Genomic DNA, 21,434 nt, shown 5'->3' with positions numbered 1-21,434 from the left:
TTCATCTGGGTTCTTATTTATAAATGTTTTGTCATTTTAGAATTGGAGGAGGCCATTCTCTCTCTATGTTAGAGAAGCCTTCAAGAAATGTACAAAATTTCATTAGTCTTACCACATAAACAATTCTGATAGGAATTGTAGACTGATGACTAATTGCACAGGTGTGTTGGGTCATGGTTTCTCCTTGGCAAGTGGTCTGTATTTTCTGTTGGTTCTGTTAACAGGGAAATGAGAAGATGCTTGCATCAAGGATGTAGGGCAGTTTTCCCCAACCTGGTGCCCTCCTGATGTATTGGACTTCAACTCCCATCAGCCCCAGCCAGCATGACCAATGGTCAGGAATCCTGGGAATTGTAATCTATAACTTCTTGAAAGCACCAGATTGGGGAAGACTAGTTTCGGGAGATGGTCATAAGAAAAAATTGCTGGTAACAATCATATTTTCTTTTTATTGAAATGTCAAGCCACACACAATTTGGATCCATTATAGCTAGGGGTGGACGAAAGTCACTTACCTTTTCTCGCAGCTTGTTCGCGGTGGGGGGGAGCGCTTCGCTGCTCCCCCCGCGAAGTTCAGGCCAGGGGGGGAGGCTTCCCGCCTCGCCCGGCCGAAATTCAGGCTGGGGGGGAGTCTTCCCTCCTCGCCCGGCCGAAATTCAGGCCGGGGAGGAGGCTTGCCACCTTGCCCGGCCGCGAACGCGAAAGTTAAACAAAAAACAAAAAACGCCCCCTGATAGGCTACGTGACGATTCACGTAGCCTATCATGGCTAGATCTGCAAAGTCAGCCGTGATAGGCTACGTGAATCGTCACGTAGCCTATCAGGGGACTTTTTTTTTTTTTCTGTTATTGCAATGGCGGGGGCGGCAGCCGGTCAAAAGACCGGCTGCCGCTCCCACCCCGCTTGAACACCCGATGAACCGCCAGCCGGACCCACCGCCGGGAGGGACATTCAGGGAAGGTAAGTCCCGTCCCGGGGGGGGTGCGGGGTGCGGGGGGGTGCGGAGGATTTCTCCCCGAAACTTGTTCGGGGGGCCGAACACGTTGGCGCTCGGCCCCCCGAAGTTTCGGGGAGAAATTCTCCGCCATCCCTAATTATAGCAGACACAAATCCAAATGGAAGATACATGCTCTGAAAGGGAAAACATGCAACACTTCTTGTATTACTAAAGGATATAAGATTTTAAGATCATAACTACACAACATGATGAAGATCCATAATCAGGTTTACTGTCTGTTTAAAGTTTAGTAGATGGCTACTTGCGGGGTAGGGGGAGAATCAGAGCACAGGGGGAAATTGACCCTTCTCTCCAGTGCTATTTTCCCAGTGATCCCCTCCTTTCCCATTTTCCCTTCCCTTCCCTTTTACAGAAATGTACGAGTAGGCAAGCTGTATGTATGTGTATATATATATATATATATATATATATATATCAGAGGAAGCATGACTCTTCGTACCAGCTGCTGCAGAAAATGAACAGGAGGGTAATATTGCACTCATGCCCTGTTTCTAGCTTCCCATAGGCATCTGATTGGGCACTTTGGGAACAGAATGGTTGACTAGACAGGGCTTTGGTCTGATCCAGCACAGCTCTTATGAACTTATGTAACTTTCCCCTAATGAGGCAAATGGTATCTTTTGGGGCAGGGTGATTTTCATTACGAAAATGGCACCAGGGGAAAAGGGCAATCCCTCTCCCTCAGTGCCATGGTTCTAAATCCTCCCCCCAGCAGCTATAATTTGCTAACATTTTAAAAAAGATAGGAGATCCAGTCATGGAATTCCATCTTCTTGTCTCCTGTGGCCCTAATATGCAGCATTAAATATTATTTGTATACATTCTATTTTGGTTTTGCTATTTTGTTCTTTCAGGGGGGAATATATGTAGAGCAGATGAATTCCTTTGCAACAATTCACTCTGCAAACTCCATTTTTGGGTGTGTGATGGAGAAGATGACTGTGGAGATAACTCTGATGAACTTTCTGAAATATGTGGTAAGTTTCTGTCTCTCTTCCATTTCAGAATGTTGCTATTGTTGGCTTTAGAATACTCACTTCCATATTTTACTTGGCCTTCCATTTTGTGTGAATAAATATTCATGTCTTTATAGTAAACATTGCATACACTACATTTAAAAGGGGCAAATCACCCTGTCATCATGGGGCCAGCTATGCCCTGGCCCATGACTGGAAAGGAGACCAAGCCAAATAGAGTGCCCCAGTCCTATTTGCCCTTCCTTTCCTAGTACTTTTCTGTTGCCACCAGGTGGAATTTTTATTTTCCTTGTCTGCCTCCACCAAACAGCCTGAAAACCCTCTGGGTCTCTCTGGTAAATAAATTTAGGTAGTGTGGGTTTGGGCTTTTAGGTGTATGGTGGGTAATCTAAAATGAAAGGAGAACACAAGGTTTAAATAACAATTTTTAAGTTTACTGAAAAAGTATTCTTATTAGGAAAAAGGAAAAAAAAATCTGAATAGTTATTGTACAGACACAGCATGCACCAAAACTATGAGAGCAAAAGAGTAATAAAATAACCAGGAAAAACACATCCAGCTAATGCCTAACTAGTCTCTATATTCTAAGATCTTCCTAGCAATAGCTTATCAGGATTATCACCTTTTCCAGGTATTCAGCTTCTCCTCAGCACTCAGCTTCTCCCAAAATCAGCTCTCTGATTTTCTTTCCTTCCAACCTTCCTCTCTCGTTCAGCCTTCCTCTACATACATTATCAAAACTCTTCTTGTCCTCAACTTTTTATACGTTAAAGCTAGCTGGTGCTCTTTTAACTCTTGACCAAAAAGGAAACTCACCCTTGCCCAAAATGTCTTCTGAATTCTGATGGGCTCCCTAGGGCACAATCCTATTAGATCCTCCCTGGGTTCTCATAAGCCTCCAAACTCATCATGCCTCCTGCTCTGCATTTCAGCTAGATGGGTTTTTTTTTTCACCCATCTAGTGGAGGCTTTTGGGAAGGGGAGGGATGGAGAGATGGGGATATCACAAAATCATAGAACAGTAGGGTTGGAAGGGGCCTACAAGACCATTGAGTCCAACCCCCTGCTCAGTGCAGGAATCCAGGTCAAAGCATCCCTGACAGGTGGCTGTCCAGTCTTGTCTTGAATGCCTCCAGCATGGGAGAGCCCACCACCTCCCTACATAATTGGCTCCATTGTCGTATTGCTCTAACAGTCAGGAAGTTTTTCCTGATGTTCAGCCAGAATTTGGCTTCCTGTCACTTGAGCCCATTATTCCGTGTCCTGCACTCTGGGATGATTGAGAAGAGATCCTGGCCTTCCTCTCTGTGACAACCTTTCAAGTACTAGAAGAGCACTATCACATCTCCCCCACAGTCTTCTCTTCTCAAGGCTAAACATGCCCAGTTCTTTCAGTCTCTCCTCATAGGGCTTGTTTCCAGTCCCCTGATCATCTTTGTTGCCCTCCTCTGAACCCTCTCCAGCTTGTCTGCATCCTTCTTAAAGTGTGGTGCCCAGAACTGGACACAGTACTCAAGATGAGGCCTAACCAGTGCTGAGTAGAGGGGAACTAGTACTTCCCAGGAGTTGGAAGCTATACTTCTATTAATGCAGCCAAAATAGCATTTGCCTTTTTTGCAGCCACATCACATTGTTGGCTCGTATTCAGCTTGTGATCGACAACAATTCCAAGATCCTTCTCTCTTATAGTATCGCTGAGCCAAGAATCACCCATCTTGTAACTGTGCATTTGGTTTCTTTTTCCCTGGTGCAGAACTTGGCATTTATCCCTAGTAAATGTCATTCTGTTGTTTTCTGCCCAGCGCTCCAGTCTATCAAGATCACTTTGAATTTGCCACCCAATTTTGTGTCTTCTGCAAATATGATCAGCGTTCCCTGCACCTCCTCGTCCAAGTCATGAATAAAAATGTTGAAGAGCACTGTCCCCAGGACTGAGCCCTGCGGTACCCTGCTTGTTACCTCTCCCCAGTTTGAGAAGGTCCCATTGATAAGCACTCTTTGAGTCCAGTTCTGTAGCCAACTGTGGATCCACCTGATCGTTGTTTCATCTTGGTCACTTTTAGCTAGTTTGCTAATCAAGATATCATGGGGCACTTTGTCAAAAGATTTGCTGAAGTCGAGGTATATTATGTCCACAGCATTCCCACAGTCCACAAGGGGGGTTACCCGATAAATAGGGATGTACGAATCCCACTCAGCCATCCGTTCCGGGGCATCAGCGATGGGGGGGAGACTCTCCGTCCCTCCCCCCGGAATCCTCCCCAGCCGGCTCTGCTCCATGGTGACGCTGCAGAGCCGCCAGCCAGGGCCGGCCACAGCCGGAATTCCGCCATTTGCGTGGCTGCCTTTTGCCGTGATAGGCTACGTAAATACTTACGTAGCCTATTACGGCAAAGAGCAGGGGCGCAAATGGCATAGTGGCCACCATTTGCACCTCTGCTCTTTGCTGTGATAGGCTACGTAAGTATTTACGTAGTCTATCATGGCAAAAGGCAGCCACGCAAATGGCGGCCACTACGACAGCTGCCATTTGCGGCCACAGCAGCCCGGCAGTGGCCAGGAGACCAGCCGAGCTGCCACCACATCTGCTGCTGCTACATCTGCCACCACTGCATCTGCTGCCATGTAAGCTCCGTCCCGGGGGGATTCCATGGGGTGGCGGGGGATAATCTGCTCCAGAATTTTCCCAGGGATTGATGTCAGACTGACTGGTCTGTAGTTCCCAGGTTCCTCCTTTTTGCTCTTTTTGAAGATAGGGACAATATTAGCCCTCCTCCAGTAATCTGGCACTTCACCCATCCTTAGGGATTTGCAAACTCACCCCTGTCTAGGTTCTCCGGACTCCTGCCCAGCCCCTGATCCTGTTTACAGGTCCCCAGACTGTGCTCAAGCCTGTCCCATTCTTGACGAGCAGCCTTCACTCACCCCAGTGGCCTCATTGAGCTCCATGGCCGCCATTTCTAAAAATAAAATAAAATGGCAATTGCTAAAATGGGCACGTTTTTGTAGGGATGTCAGAGAATTCCGCCACGGATCTCGGTGAGGCCGAATGCCAGTGCATTCGGCCCCCTGAACTCCGTGGCGGAACGGCCTGCCACCCCCCCGCCACCCCGCGTATCACCCCCGGGACGAGACTCACCTGGGGTGGATCTTCCGGGCAGCGGTGGCTTTGGCGGCAGCCGGTCTTCCGACCGGCTGAAGCCGCCGCCATTTCCAGGCTTGTGTAAAAAAAAAAAAAAGACGTGATAGGCTACGTAAAGATTTACATAGCCTATCATGGCTAGGTTTAAAAAAAAAGAAGATGTGATAGGCTACGTAAATCTTTATGTAGCCTATCATGGTTGGGTGGGTTTTAAAAAAAACAAAACGTGTACGCTATTTGCGTTTCTTCTTTTTACCTTCTTAATCTACGTAAATATTTACGTAGACTATGATGGCGAAAATAAAGGGGAACGCAAATAGCGTAGTGGGCGCTATTTGCATCTCCTTTTGATTCACCGTTTTAGCCTACGTAAAGATTTACGTAGGCTAAAACGGGGAACCAAAAAGGGAAGCAAATAGCGCCTGCTACGCTATTTGCATTCCCCTTTATTTTCTCCATCATAGTCTACGTAAATATTTACGTAGATTAAGATGGCCAAAAAGAAGGAACGCAAATGGCGGCGGCCATAGCCGCCGCCATTTGCGTACGCGGTGGGTTTTTTTTTACCTAGAGCCCTCCGCGGCCGGAAATCTGGCTGCGGATGGCTCTGGCCTGGCCGGGCAGGCATGGCCGGCTGCTCCGTGGAGCTGCCGCGGAGCACAGCCGGCCGTTCGAGAATTCTGGGGGGAGGAACAAAGCGCCTCCCCCCCGGCCAGGATTCCAGGGGGAGGGATGGAACGCCTCCCCCCCACCATCAACATAATCCACGAAAGGTAAGTCACTTTCGTACATCCCTACGTTTTTGTATGTGCAAAAATGCGCATTTTGCAAATGCGCATATTCTCATGTGTGAAATGTGCATTTTTGCAAAGGCACACATTAGTGTGTGTATGGAAATGTACATTTTCATAAAATACTCATTTCCACACACACACACAAATATGTGTGTGTGCAAATTTGCTCATTTTTGTAATCACCATCTCAGAAAATGGTGACCGCAAAGCTCAACAAGGTTGCTTGGGTGAGTGCAAGCCATTCACCAAGTGCAGGCAGGGGGTGAGCAGGGGCAGGGGCTCGGCAAGCAGGGCTCGGCGGTGTGAGTGGGAGCAGGTCCACCAGATTTCTGGACTAAATCATACACCTGTGCCATCCCTACACATCCTCCATGATTTCTCAAAGTTAATAGATAGTGGTTCTGAGAGTTCTTCTGCCAGTTCTTTTATTACTCTAGGGTGCAGTTCATCTGGCCCTGGAGATTTGAACTAATTCAAAGGAATTAGGTGTTCCTTATATGCCTATCGATCTCAAGCTGCAGTCCTGCCCCTTCAGCCTGTACTTCGCCTTTGCCAGGGGGGTCATAGACCCTCTTTTGGGAGAAGACTGAGCCAAAGCAGGAATTGAGCTCTTCTGCTTTTTCTTTGTCATCATTTTGCCATCCTCATTGAACAGTTGAACCACCATTTCTTTCCTCTGTCTTTTACTATACACATATCTGAAGAAAGCCTTTTTGTTGCTTTTAGCATCCCTCGCTAACCTCAGCTCGTTCTCAGCTTTAGCCTTCCTGATGCCATCCCTGTAATTCTGTGCTACCTGCCTGTGCTCTTCCTTTGTTGCTTGTCCTTCCTTCCTGTATGTGTCCTTTTTTTTGTTTTCAGGTCCTCTTTAAGCTTTTTGTGAAACCACATTGGCTTCTTCTGTTGTCTTCCACTCTTCCACCTTTCTTTCTTGTTGGAATTCTTTGTAATTGTGCCTTCAGAATTTCTTTTTTAAAAGACTCCCACCCTCCTTTTCTCATCAGAGTCACTTGGCATGGGACCTTCCTGATCATTGTTCTGAGTTTATTAAAATTGGCAATTTACTTTTCAAAAGTTTCATCCTTGTCTTCTCCTTGACTGTGTGGCTGATAGTAGGGCCATGTTCCTTTTATTCTTTGCTCCATTTATTTTAACCCAGATGCTCTTGATGGGGCTACCAAGCTCATCCTCCTGTATGTCTGTGCAGAGATATCTATTTTTAACATATAGTGCAACTCCACTTCCCTTTCTGTTCCTCCTGTTCTTTTTGAACAAGTTATATCCTTCAATTGCTGTATTCCAGTCATGGGAGACATCCCACCAAGTCTCAGTTACACCTATCAAGTCATAATTTCCCTCCCATATTAAGAATTCAAGTTCATTCTGTTTGTTTCCCATACTCTGGGCATTAGTATATAGAAATCAAAGACTATGTGCTTTATAGTTTGGCTTTCTTCCTTCATGTTTTTAAAGACTATAACTGGGCACTATTAAAGCTGTTCTCTCCATTGTGGTGCATAAGCCTTCGTCCATAGTTACCCCCAACTGTATGTCTCCGTCCCCCATAGGATTCAGTTTAAAGCCCTCCTGATGAAGTTCTTCATGCTGTGGCCAAACACATTCTTCCCAGCCTTTGTGAGGTGCAACCCGTCCCTTGCCAACAGCCCATCTTCCAGGAAGTATAGCCTGTGGTCCCAGAATCCAAGTCTCTTGTGTCGGTACCACCTTGGTAGCCCTAGTCATTCACCTGGAATATTTTTCTTTCCCTTTCTATTCCTCTTCTAACTTCTGGAAGGATGGATGAGAAAACTATCTACGCCCCAAAGTTCTTGAGTTTCCTTCCCAAAGCTTTAAAGTCTGACATGATTTCTTCGTAGCTCTGCTTGGCGGTATCATTTGTTCCCACATGGATGAGAAGAAAGGGATACATGTCTGTGGGCTTTATGAGTGTAGACAACCCTTCAGTCACATCTCTAATCTGTCCTCCTGGGAGACAAGATACCTAGTGAGTCCATGGGTCTTCACGACATACTTGGGTTTTAATCCCACACAGCAAGGAGTCTCCCACAACTACTACTCTACTCTTCTTGTTGTTGTAGGCCTTGGTTTCATTGTGTCTGCTTGACTGACCTTCAGCCTCTTACTGTCAGGGTTGTATCTGAGCCCATAGAGTCCCAAAGCAGCTCTGATTCTGAGGAGGAGAGACAACTCGTGGGGGAGGAACTCTCTCAGACTTCAGAGGCACAGCTGGAGGGGGAGCCTCCCCTTCTCACATCCCTGGGAGTGACAGCGAACCAGGCGTGGAAAGGGTGGGACAACCTGAGCTTTTAGACGTGAGGTGCAGACGCAGGCACAAGCAAGAGATCGCAGGGGCCAAGCTTCAGCACTCAGCCCGATTGGCTCAACGTCAACAGCTGCACCCAGAAGCATCACGGGAAAGGGGGAGATCTTCCCCTCCCACCCCTTAAGTTCAGAGAATTGCCGCTTTTTTCCCAAACAGAGATCAACTGACATCCTAACCCTTGGAACTCCTAGATGGCTGTTCCTTTGTAGTTTCTCTGAGTCTCAAGCAATTAGCATCTGTATGCCTCATTAGGATAAATGGAATTAAAACCTTGGAAAGCAGCCCTTTTGTCTGAGTGTTGATTTTGGCTATTGCAATATTCAGTAGGCAACAGGGGAGCCTTGACACTTACTTGCTGTCATGCAGGATCCCCTGTAATTCTTCCTCTGCTTTTTGCTCTCCCTGTTTGCTCCCCCTGTTTGCTCGCTCTGATCGCTTGCTTTCTGGGAGCTTGCTTGCTTGTATAGCCCCTTGTTAGGGTTGCCTCTGAGCATATAGATTGTCAGAATAGTTCATATTCTGAGGAAGAGCTGCTACATGTGGGGGAGGAACTTTCCCAGGCTTCAGAGGCACAGCTGCATGGAGAGGTCATCCTCCCTTCACCCATTCCTGAGAGTGATAGTGGACAGGGGGAGGCAACAGAAGAACAACCTGAACTTTTAGACGCAAGATGCAGACGCAGGCACAACCAGGAAGTCGCATGGGCTGAACTTCGGTGCTCTGCCTGATCTGCCTGATCTTTGTCACTGCGCCCGGATGTGTCACAGGAGTAGGGATGTTGGAGAATTCCACCACGGACTCCAGTGAGGCTGGATTCTTTAGAATCCGCTCCCATGGAGTCTATGGTGGAATTGACTACCCCCCCACCCCGAAATCCCCCCCCCCCGGAACGGATCTACCTGGCGGTGGTGGCGGATGCGACGGCAGATGCGGCGGCAGCTCCAGGTCGTCTTCTGGCCGCTGCCAGGCTGCTGCAGCCACAAATGTTGGCCATCGTAGTGGCCACCATTTGCATCCATGCCTTAGGCTGTGATAGACTACGTAAATACTTACGTAGCCTATCATGGCAAAGAGCAGGGGTGCAAATGGCATAATGGGCACCATTTGTGCCCTGCTCTTTGCCATGATAGGCTACATAAATACTTACGTAGCCTATCACAGCCTAAGGCATGGATGCAAATGGTGGCTGGTGTAGCAGCCGCCATTTGCATCCGCAGCACGGCAGCAGCAGCTGGAAGTCAGGCTGTGGCTGGCCCCGGGTGGCGGCTCCACAGCTTTGCTGTGGAGCGGAGCCAGCCGGGGAGGATTCCGGGGGGGGGGATGGATCACCTCGCCACCCCCAGCAGATGCCCCAGACCAGAACCAGGTAAGTGATCTGCTCACCCCTACATGGGAGAGGGGGAGATCTTCCCCTCCCACCCCTTAAGTTAAGAGAGCTTGCCACCTTTTTTCCCAAACAGAGATCAACTTCTGTAGTTTCCCTTTGAACTCCCTAAAGGCTGTTTCTTTTGTAGTCACTAGCAATTTGCATCTGTATGCCTCATTAGAGTAAATGGATTAAAGCCTTAGAAATGCAGCCTCTGGTCTGAGTGTTGATTTGGCTCTTGGAATTCTCAGCCAGGCAAAAAGGGAACCTTGACACCCCTAGACCAGAAGGAGCAGCTTCCTCTGCTCTGCTCAGCTAGGAGTGTTGGTGGGTGGGAAGGCTTATGCCATCCCCTCCCCTTCCTGCCCACCAGCACACACCCTTTCCCTCCTTCCAAGCTTGCATTTGCAAGCTTGTAGTGGCAGCCAGCATGGTTCTCTCCGCGCTGGCTGCAAGGGGCAGGAGGAGGGGGCAGGGAGCTCCGATTCCCAGTTCCGAGGTCTGTGACCTCGGCCCTGGCAATCTGAAAAATCCTGTGGCTCCCCAGATGCTATCTAGGGGCCATATAATTGCTTCCTTATAAGCATTCTTGAAAAAGCCTCTGAATGTTGCTAGGGATGCCAGAGAAATCCGCTGTGGATTCAAATGAGGACAGATTCTTTAGAATCTGGCCTCAGGAATCCGCGGTGGATCAGGACCACTTACCTCCGCTCCAGGAGGACTGGAGGTGGAACGGCACTCAGCTGCTTCTTGCCAGCCAGAGCCATTTGCCTCCTCCCTGTCCCTGCTGATCGCCATGTCTTTTCTTTAAAAAAAAAAAAGGTGATCGGCAGGATGTGTCCATAGACATATGTGCAAAATAGAGCCGTGAATCTTGCGTAGAAGCCTATGAACACATAGACTTAGACACAAAATTCATGACTGTATTTATGGCTAAGTCTATGGGGACATCCTGCCGATCGCCTTTAAAAAAAAGAAAGAAAAGAAAACACATGGCAATCGGCAGGGACAGGGAAGAGGCGAATGGCTCTGGCTGGAAGGAGGGAAGGTAAGCAGCCCCCAAGCCGGTTCCCCCCTCCCAGAAACCTCGCAGAGCGGAGCCACTCCAGAGGATTCGGGGGGGGGGAGGAATGGATTGCCTCCCCCCCTACAAATTCTCTACAGGAACGGACAGTGGGGACTCCGTACACCCCTAAATTTTGCAAACTGAAACCTGTGTTTCTCAGATCAGATATTTGTGCACCCACCCAATAGCTGAGCAAGGCTCCTGACCTGTAACAGCACCTTGCTCTGTAGGCTATTGGCAACTGCCTGAACTTTTGACCTTTCGGTTCCAGGAAATTCAGAGAATATAACCCTTTAACATCCAAACTATATTTAAAAAATATAAAACAGATCTGTTCCTTCATACACCCACAAAAGTGTTGCATGATCGCTAGGTTCTAAAAATGTTTGCTTTTATGTCTGACCTGACACTGAATTGAGAATATTTTTCAACAATCTTTTTTCCCCCTCTCTAATCTAGCCAGGCAGTAACAGCTTATAAATCATAATATGGATTTATAGTAAAAGTCTATTTAAATATAAGGTCACATCCAATCATATAATCACTTTTGCCTTTTTGATGGAAGGAGATGATCTAAAAGATATGCTGTCTACATAATTAGCACCATAGCATTAGAACATCTTTCCTTTTTCACAGTAAAATTTCCATGTCCCCCAACAAGGCCATACCGATGCAGAAATAACAGAGTCTGTCTGCGACCTGAGCAGATTTGTAATGGGATTGATGATTGTGGTGATGACTCGGATGAAGACCACTGTGGTAGGTATTTTTAGTTTGAATTACAATAAAATAAAAGGAGAACTGTTCTCATTTTATTTATGAAAATGTGTAGATTTTATCTTCTGATTAATACTGCACAGACACTGTGTTTTGTCTAGTGATGCTTCTGAAACTGAAAACTGGACAATTTATAAGTTGAATTGAGTAGGTTCATCATTCTTGAATGTATAATGAACCCTGACTTTGATCCAATGTACTTTAATATTTTTGTAATGCAAACTGAGTTTGATTACAAGTTAATTTATATTTTCCATGCACAGTCTGTATGGTTGGCATGAATAAGCAGCCATACTCCACCATCTTGTCCTCAGCAGCATCAATAATATGCTGGGTCCTGCAAGAAATGCCTTTTTGTTGCTGCTTCTGCTTGTTTGCTGCATCTGCCTGTGGCTCTATGTTGATCTACTACTGTAAACAAAGCACATCTGATAACAGCCAGAGAAGGAGTGCATCATGATACTGATGTTGTGATGCATGGGACTAAGAAACACCATATTGTCATTGTGCACATATTGTTTCCAAGATGCACTTTAGTGATGGACATGCACAAAGGTCCAAAGTTACTTCAAAAAACCTCTTAATCACAGAACTTTTGTCTGAGTTGATAATGTTCTATTTGTAACTTAGGAAGGAAATTACAGTTACAATAGGATCAGTTTGCTCATCACTAGTCTTTTCCTGGTTGGGTGTGGAGGCCTAGAGGTGAGACAAAATTCTCAAGGAAGGGAACAATCTGTATGGAACTAAGAGAAGGTAGACAGGTGTTAGGATAGAGGATCAGCCAGTCATGGACTGTAAACATTCATATAGGTCCAAGGTTGACAACTGGCTTCAGTGCTGACTTCTTACATGGCAGTGCATGTCCTAAGTCCAAGCCAGGCCTCACTTTCCCTGGGTGAAAAGTACCCACTTTCAAGCAACTGTTGTTGTGTTTGGAGTTTTGCACTCTTGCTATGCTGGGTGATTTCTTGATGGGCATCTTCAGCATTTCTCTTGTGAGTTGAGAATGGTTGATCACAGCCTCTGGAGCAGTTGGTGAAGCAGTTCTTCAAGGGATTCTGGTTGCTTATGGGTGGACTGGCATATGGATTGGTTGGTTGGTTGGTTGGTTGGTGCCTTTGGGCTGATTAGCTAGTCTCCATGGTCACTTTGCCCTGATCAGTGCTAGGGTTCAATCACATTATCTTCTCCTCAGCATCCATGGCTGGGTTTGCACCATTGTCAGGGTAGAAGAAGCCATTGTGGCTTCACCCCCTGCCCTTGCTGGTTGTTTACATAATTACCTGTGCTGCAGTGCAGGTTGGCATGCCATCCAAACTCGGCACACAGTGCAGCAGGGGTGGCTTCGTACCCACCCTACAACCCATAACATACAGTAGAGTTCGTAGGGTGAGTATGAAGCCACCCCTGCTGTGCACTGAGTTTGGATGACACATCAACCTGTGCTGCAGCGTGGGCAATTATGTAAACAACTGGCACATGTGCGGCATGCACGAGGGCAAGGGGGAAGCCATGATGGCTTCTTGTACTGCTGTGATCATGTGAACCCAATCCATATCTAGCTCACTCAGTGAGACCATGACATACAGCAGCCTAACTAATTGTAGCTAAGAGTAGGGATGTCGCGAGCTCAGTTCAGGGTTTGGGAATTCGTCCAGCAACCCCCACCTGCAGCCCCTGAACTGTGCCTGCCAAGATGCTGTCTTTGGCCCCCGCTCACGCCCGCTCGCGCTCCCCGGTACTACTCACCATGAACCTGTTCAGTGAGGGCTGCCATTTTTGCACCTTTGATTTCTTCGTAAAACAAGAAGTTAAAAAAATGTGCATATTCAAATATGCGCAGTTTGGAGATGGGAAAGCTAAATACGCACAATATTAGAGGTATAATCCCTCTCATATTGCACTTATTTGGCTTTCCCAGCTCCAAACTGCGCATATTTGAATATGCGCATTTTTTTACTTCCTGTTTTACACAGAAATCAAAGGTGCGAAAATGGCGGCGCTCACCAAACAGGTTTGCGGTGAGCACTGGGGAATTCACTGAACTCGTGGGTGGCTCGAGCACAGGTCCGTGGAGGGGTGCGTGCGAGCAGGGACACTGCTTTGGCGAGTGCCTGGAGAACCCAAACTAGGGTGAGTCCTTACATCCCTAGTTAAGAGTATCAGTGCCAGCATCAAGGGCAAAACTAACTCATTTCCAGCATCAGTATAGTAATAACAGTCAGCACTCCTTTGCTAGTTCTTGCCTTGTTGTATATAGGTGTAGAATATTGGTAGTTACTAGTATTTTTGTAGAGTAGGGGCATAGGGGGACCATACTGCTGATGGCAAAAGTATGTGGCACCCAAATAGCTATTCAGAAATCTCAGGAACACAACTGTCAGTGCAACCCAGTGTCTGAGATTTTGCTTTATTTTTATTGATTAGCATTAACAATGTGTTGGACAATGCGGAACACCTTTGTTCTTCCTGCTAAGCATTAGCTTTGATTTAGTTGCCACAATGCTAACAACAGTTCATGCTGAGGCTAGTAAAAAATGTTATCCCAAATATTTAGGGGCTAATCCTTCTGTCTGTGTCAAGAGGGTAGACTAGCAAAAGCATCCATTTGGGGGTGAGGGAGCAGGCTGGGCTAGCATATTCATCCCTCCTTTCTCACTCCTTTGCCTCCCTTGCCATTCAGCAGCAGATAACTGACAGTGAGGATGAACCCACTTCCCAAATCGGCTGTTGCCACTGAGTGTAAGTAAAGGGAGATGGTGTGGGTGATGCCGCAAGCCTTCTCTGAGTGTTTGTTGGGTGCTTGGTTTCCCAGCCTGTTCTCCTCTTGAACTAGTGAGCAGCACAAGCACCACTGTGTAAGGCATGCACTTCCCCATTGAGCAGTTGTAGCATGCACATCTGGGGCCTGGGGTGCTGTGTGCTCCAGTAAGAGAAGTGGATCATTTCATGGACGGGCACTTCCTTGCGGATCTGCATAGCAGGAGTCGCAGCATCAAGGAAGCAGCACTGGGTCCTTAATGCTTCATTCTTACTTTTTCCATGAATTATAATAATATGAAAAGCTTTCTGACATCTGACAATTTGTAACTTTTTGCAGACAAAACTACTTTTAAAGCAAGACCTTGTAAAAAGGATGAGTTTGCTTGTAGCAATAAGAAGTGTGTACCGGTGGAACTAGAGTGTGATCAATTTGATGACTGTGGAGATGGTTCAGATGAGCAAGGGTGTAAAACAAGTAAGTTTGATTAAGAAGCTACCAGGTTTTCATTCTTCCACACAGAACAGAATCTGCATAATCTTACAGATCATAAATTAGCATGAACATAACCTAAACAACTGCTCTCTCACTTATACTGGTGCAGTGTTGCTGAGATCATAGTGTCATCACTAAGACGTATGTCCTCATGGGGCAGAATCACTTATGTACCCAGTTTTGTTTGATGTGTGCACTGCAGCAGTTAAATTTACATTGGTGAAGAGACACGCTGCTATCCTGTTTTCAAAAGTGAATGTTCATTCATTTGCACATGGTTCTATATCAGGGGTGGGCAATTTCTGGGGCTTGGGGGGACACACTGCCTCCCCTCCAGGACAATCTGTGGGCCTTACCGCTCCCCAGTTGCTACCAGAGGTGGTCACCACTGAAATCCCAGCAATACTACTGGGAAATGAGGCATGTGGGGAGCATGCACCTTGTATCCAGCAGGATTGGACTCCTGACAGCCCACCAGACAGCTGCTTGGTGAGCTGTTGGGAGTCTGATTCTCCTGCATTCTTTATTTTCCAGCAGAATCGCTGGGATTTGGGGAGGGGGGTGATGGCGAGATTGCACAGATTGACATGGTGGGCTGCGTGCTTCCACAGCCGCATGATGCCCAACGCTGTTCTACCTCTTTGCCTTGGCTTAAAAAGTTTTTTTTGTGGATACACTCCATAACTTATACCCATAAGGGGCCGCGGTGGCTTAGTGGTTAAGACGCTGAACTGCAGACCGGAAGGTCGGCAGGTCAGCAGTTCGAGACCCGAGTGCCGCGTGACGGAGCGAGCTCCCGTCTTCAGTCCCAGCTCCTGCCAACCTAGCAGTTCGAAAGCAAGACATTGCAAGTAGATAAACAGGTCCCGCCTCGGCGGGGAAGGTAGCAGCGTTCCGTGCACCTCAGTGTTCAGTCATGCCGGCCACATGTCCACGGAAGTGTCTTCGGACAGCGCTGGCTCTTCGGCTTAGAAACGGGGATGAGCACCGCACCCTAGAGTCGGACACGACTGGCTGGGGACACCTTTACCTTTTTACTCCATAACTCCACTGCAGGGCCTAGCTCCCACAAGCCCCAGCAGTGTCTTTTTTCTTACCCCTATAGTAGGGGTTGGCAATGCAATGCCAGTGGGTACATTTGCACCTGCCAAGACCCCCCCCCCCGTTGTGTGCCTTCTAGACCGCTCATGACCCCCTACTCTCACTCCCTCTCTCATCCTACCTTCTGTTCCCCATGGTCTGCATTTTCCAACAATTCAGTGGTTTCCTGGACAAGGGAGATTGTATGGGTAGCAGCAGTGGGAATTAATCTCCTGCCAAAAGAGCTGCCAAGGGGAAGTGTCTCCAGTGGTGGCACAAGGGGGCAGAAAGGCAGCGGCAGGGAGGATGGAAAGGCAATGGTGGAAAAAAGGTGAGAGAGGCAATGAGATGAGGAGGAAATCTACTGGTGGTAGGAGGAGGAGGAAGAAGAGGAAATCCAGTGGTGGCATAGAAGCAGTGGCATCAGGAAAGGAAAGCAATAGTAGGCAGCAGCGAGGAGGGAGAAAGAAGAAGAAAGGAGAAGTGGCAGGGGAAAGGAGTTCCAAAGGAGGAAGGGGGGACGGGACACAAGAAAAGAGAGTATCCAAGCTGTTGGTGGGGGATGGGAGGGAAAAGAGAGAATCCCCCAAATGAATGCCTGCAGGCCCAAATGTACCCTTGGGCTCCCAAAAAATGACAAATGTGCCTGCAGGGCCAAAAAGGTTACCTACCGCTGCTCTGTAGGAACTAATGGATATATTACTTCCTATGGGGGCATGAAAAAGACTGGGGAGGGGGCAAAGTCCAATGGATGGGGTGAGGAGGCCACCCTGCAGCTCCTCCATGGGTGGTGATCTTCTACCTTCCACTTTGGATTAGTTCCTATAGCATCTGCTTCTTTTCTCCATGGTAACTAATGGGGCCATTATTTTTAACAGAGATGGGGAAAAGGCTCCTGAGATGGGGGTTAATTTTTTGAGCTCTCAGATAATCTTGGAAAAATTATCCAAGCAAATTACTGGTTTTGTTTTTGGAAGAACTCAGTCAATCTCCAAAATTAATTCAAGGGGAGCTTTGGGAAGCTCACCTGTCTCTAACCAAGGAGCCAACAGCATATGCAAAACCTTTTATTACTGGCTCTGCTAGCTATCTCTAGCCTATTGGTCTCCTCTCTCTCTCTCTCTCTCTCTCTCTCTCTCTCTCTCTCTCAGTGTATAGTGAGACAGAAAAGCTTTCTGCACAGATGCCTCTGTGTTCAGTGCAAATTGCAGCATTTCATATATATAAAGGCTAGTGACACCAACCAAATGAAATTCTGTGCATTGGATTTTCAGAGTCCATTCCCACCATCCAAGACATTTGGGGTCAGACCCAACTGAAGTTTGAGCCTGACCTGAAATGGATCTGTTAAAATGCTTGGCAGTTCCCAAGAGCCCTTGTTTCCCAAGAGCCCTCCCACTGTCCTTATTTTCCCAAGTTTACTGAGGCAGGTAAGACTCTTTGCTACCACCACAGCAGGACCTCAGGCCTGGATGCTGCCACACATATCCCACTAATATCCATGAGTGGCACGAACCATAGGAAGCAACCCTTGCTGTTCCCCACTTTGGTAAGAGTAGGGAGGTCTTTGCATTGAAATCATTCTCCACACACTTCCAGGCATGTTTCAGGTTTGATACAATTCACTGATTTGGGATCAATCTAGTTGAACACTAGATTCATCCTTAACCAGATGCAGCAGGTGGATGAGTGGGTGATTCTGTCCATCACTAATTGTGGCACTAACAGAATGACAATCTTTATGGTATTTAGTGCTACCAGACTGGCCCAAATCTAGCACGTGTGCAATATCCACCAATGATGCTATTGTACTGGCAGATGCAAGATAAATCTGTTGAGTCGTTCATCCTGTATTACAACCTTAATCCATGGTTGAATTAAGCCAATGTGCTCACCTTTTCTTGGACTTGTAGGCCAATTCTATGCATGTTTATTCAGAAGTAAGTCCCACTGTACTCAATAGCGCTTACTCCCTAGTAAGTGTGTTTAGGATTACAGCCTTAGTTTAGGATTACAGTCTTAAGTATTTAAAGTGAGAGGTAGTGAAGAAATAGCTAGGCCATTCCTAGAAGTGTAAGACTACATCCCATTTGCCAGATAATGCAATTGGCAGTAGTGATTGTCTTTGGGCCTGCTCAACATCCCACTAAGGATAACCAGGATTAGGTTGAGCAAAATCAGAGAATCCTGAACCCCAGCACCCAAAAGAATCATTCCCATGAGTTACAAATGTGGGTCATCCTATCAGTTTGGAAGCAAAACAGAGCCACCAAAAATTAAGGTAGTAGTTTCTGTATGCTTAGGGAGTCCCTTGATTACACCAAAGCATATGAGAAAGAAAATGAAATAAAACACCAAATTAACCCTGTGAGATTCCAGGAATGTTGAGGGCATAGAGATAAGAAAAAGCTCTAATTGTCTAGACAGCAACTTCTGGGTACACACTGACTGCTGAAGATGGGAACTCCTCTCTTTGCTGATATCTTTTGTTGTGGGGGAGGTGAGGAAGTCATGTTGCTGGCTGCCTAATTACATCTGGGCTAAAATTCTGGATATAGCTTTCTGTGGGCAGTTGTCACTTTTGCCCTAAGGGAAGAAAAAAAGTTATAGTGGAAGTAGAAGTCAGGCACACTGTCTAAGTGTAACAATTAGGTTTATGGTTCAGATCAGTTAAGCCATTGAATGTTGAAGGTGGCAGCAGCAGGAGAAAAAAAAATAGAGGGAGAGAATGGAAATTGGCTTGATTGAAAGTATCCTGGAGGAGAGAACCAGAGTCAGATGGCTGCATGCTGTGTAAGGTTAAAAAAAAATCTACTCTGCATTCTACACTCCCCATACCCTCAGCTATATAGTAATTTAGACTTTTAACTCTGCATAGCATACTGGAGGATGCTTTCATGATTGTGGGAAAGACAAAGGTGCTACAGAACTCTTGTTTCAGGCTGGCTAGAACTTTAAACTGGAGCAGTCCTATTAGGGATTAGAAATGGCACAGCAACATTTTTAATGGATCCCAGGTTGTCTTATTTAGATGTCATGATTCCATAGTTACATTCACATTTGTATCTCTTATCCATTTTCCTGCATGTTAGGCCAATGTCAGGGTGGAAACTGAGCCAATAGAGCCCCAGAGCAGTTCTGATTCTGAGAAGGAACAGCAATCCATGGGAGCCGAGCTTGCTCATCTCTCACAAGCACAGCAGCTGGCAGAGATTCCTCCTGCCAGCATTCCTGGGATAGATAGTGACCCTGGCAGTGAGACAGCGCTGGAGGGGGGCTTGCTGGATCCTCGGCACAGACGCAGGGAGCGGCGACAGATGGAGGGCGCCGAAAGGAGGCGTACCACTCATTTGGCGCTCAAACAATGGTCGCGTCCCGAGGACCCAAGGGAAAGAGGGAGGATCTCTCCCTAGCCCATAAGGTTAGGGTCTTCCCATGATTCTCCTTCAAACGGGGACCAACTGCCTTACCTGGAGCTTAGGCTACTCAGCTATCTTTCCCCAGTGCTGTTCCTTGCTTTGTCGCTAGTGATTAGTATCTGAAAGAGTCATAAAGGAATAAAGTCTCAGAAAGAATTCCTCGTCTCTGTGTCCGGAGTTGGCTATTGGTGGGGACTGCAAGAGGCAGCTAGGGCGTTCCTGACAGCCAGTAATCACGATTGGTCCATTGAATCTGGAAAGGGTGGGGCAGGCACCTAAGATGAAAAAGTTCTTCCCTCCTTTTTAGTCCAGAGCCAAAGTTGAAATTTGTTCTTCCTGTGAAGTGATTATAAGGACCATTAAGTATCTTCCATGTTAAAAGTGTGATGAATAAATGAATAGTGCAGTTAAAATAAGTTAAAAGAGAACTCTGCAAACACAGGCTCCAGTTTGAACTTTGAAGCAGTCTTTCATGTAATAAGCAATTGAGACATGTTGACTGGATCAACACATTTACATCTGAGACAAAGTTCATCTTGGAGTCTGTCTTTGCAAATTCTCTTATTCAATTTTTTTCCTACTGAATAAGCATCTTCAAATACAGCTGGTGTCAGTGGGGATTATAATGTTTCTTCTGGAAAAAAGGGACATCTTGTTTATTGGTAACTAGGCAGTGGGAGGTGGGAGCCATGGGAGATGTGCTTCCAACAGAGTTTGAATTTAGTAATTCTGGTTTGGAGAGGTCGCTCAAACATTTTTTGATCAAAACAGAAAGTAATCATTAAGCTGACTGTGTAAAGGGAAAGGTTAGGAGAGGATTTGTAAGCATTCTTGATTCTCCACATCATGGAAACATGACATATGAATGCAGCAATATTGTACACATTTCTAAGCCTTTTCCCACAATAATCATGACTAACTCACTTGAAAAAATTAAATAAAACTGAGCTTCTTTGGATATAAACTTCTGTATCGGCTATGGGAGGAGAGGTTGGCCGTGAATATTCTGCAGATAATGTGAACATTGTTGTTGCTACTGTGTTCAAATATTTTTAAAAGCAAGTAAAATCCATTTGATTTTACATCTCTCTATTTTTTTTTAGGCTTAACTGAATTTAACTGTGAAAATAATGTGAATCCTTGTGGTGATGATGCATATTGTAATAGAACCAATACACCACTTTCCTGTCAGTGTAAGCCTGGCTTTCAAAGGAATAGGAGAAACTGGCAATGTGAAGGTATTTCTGTAGCAATTGGTTTGAAATCCGTGATAAAAATGTTTCATTAAAAAGTGCCACATGTCTGTCTCTGTTTGTCTGGCTTCTGTTCCTTAACCCTTTTGCCAGTTTGAGCAAGTAAAGTACCACTGGAACGTTGAGAGAGCAAGAGAGAGTGATAACAGACTACTCTGGGGGAACCTTCCATCTTTCACCTGGGAAGAAATTTCCCCGATTGCACCTTCCTGGTTGAATTGCACAAGGGAGTATCACTACTTCCCTTGTATCAGGTTGCCAATAGGAGGTCTTTGTGACAACAGCCATTATGCCAACCCCATCTATAATTCACATTTATTTGTATGCCTTAACTAATACACTTCTCATTAAGGAAGGCATAAACTTTTCTATATTTATAGTATCTGAAACACAAGAATGAACTGGTTATACAAAGCTGCACAATAACTAGTATAAATTATGGGTTAAAATCAACAACATGATAGTGGACTTCCCCTTGCATAAAAGGACTTCCCTTTGGTCTCCTTCGCTCTGTAGCCCTTGCACCTGCAAATCTTCTCCAGCTGATTCCTCCAGAGCAGATTTGGGGGCATGTAGGGAGCTGCTGAGGGAGGGAAAATATGTTATGTCAGCAGTTTCTGTTCTACCAGCGGATGGCAGTGGTGCAGCTATGTAATTTTAGACTCTGGACTTAATGGTCTTATGGGGGCACATTTTAGATGGCCATATGCACTGCTTCAGTTGTGAAGCACACAACTAACATTTCTCTTCTTCCCCCCTTCCCCCTCCATTCCATGTTTTACAACTACTTCTACATTCCTAGGGCAGAATCTAATGGTGTGCCCCCACTGATTCTCTTATGCCCCACCAATTCTGTTGCACAAGCAACCTTGCACTTACACAATGATGATTTAGCACTTCCAGGGGGGGAACCCAAAATGAGTGGACATGCTCGTTTCT

The 21,434-nt window shown here is 46.3% G+C and overlaps 1 protein-coding gene across 1 annotated transcript in view; it reads left to right on the top strand.

The window, feature by feature from the left end:
- Positions 1–21,434, top strand: part of LRP1B (LDL receptor related protein 1B) — a 1,474,154-nt gene that overhangs the window by 1,354,036 nt on the left and 98,684 nt on the right. The window contains exons 73-76 of the mRNA XM_084809602.1: positions 1,873–1,995; positions 11,344–11,466; positions 14,588–14,725; positions 20,346–20,480. Coding sequence (XP_084665728.1) covers positions 1,873–1,995; positions 11,344–11,466; positions 14,588–14,725; positions 20,346–20,480 — 519 coding nt within the window. The remainder of the gene's footprint in view (positions 1–1,872; positions 1,996–11,343; positions 11,467–14,587; positions 14,726–20,345; positions 20,481–21,434) is intronic.

Source organism: Heloderma suspectum, chromosome 1 (assembly GCF_057233095.1).
Source record: "Heloderma suspectum isolate Gila_16-S chromosome 1, 16-S_ref, whole genome shotgun sequence".
In the NCBI taxonomy this organism is placed as follows: domain Eukaryota; kingdom Metazoa; phylum Chordata; class Lepidosauria; order Squamata; family Helodermatidae; genus Heloderma; species Heloderma suspectum.
The sequence above is the reverse complement of the archived record's forward strand: the minus strand, read 5'-3'. Positions and strand labels throughout refer to the sequence as shown.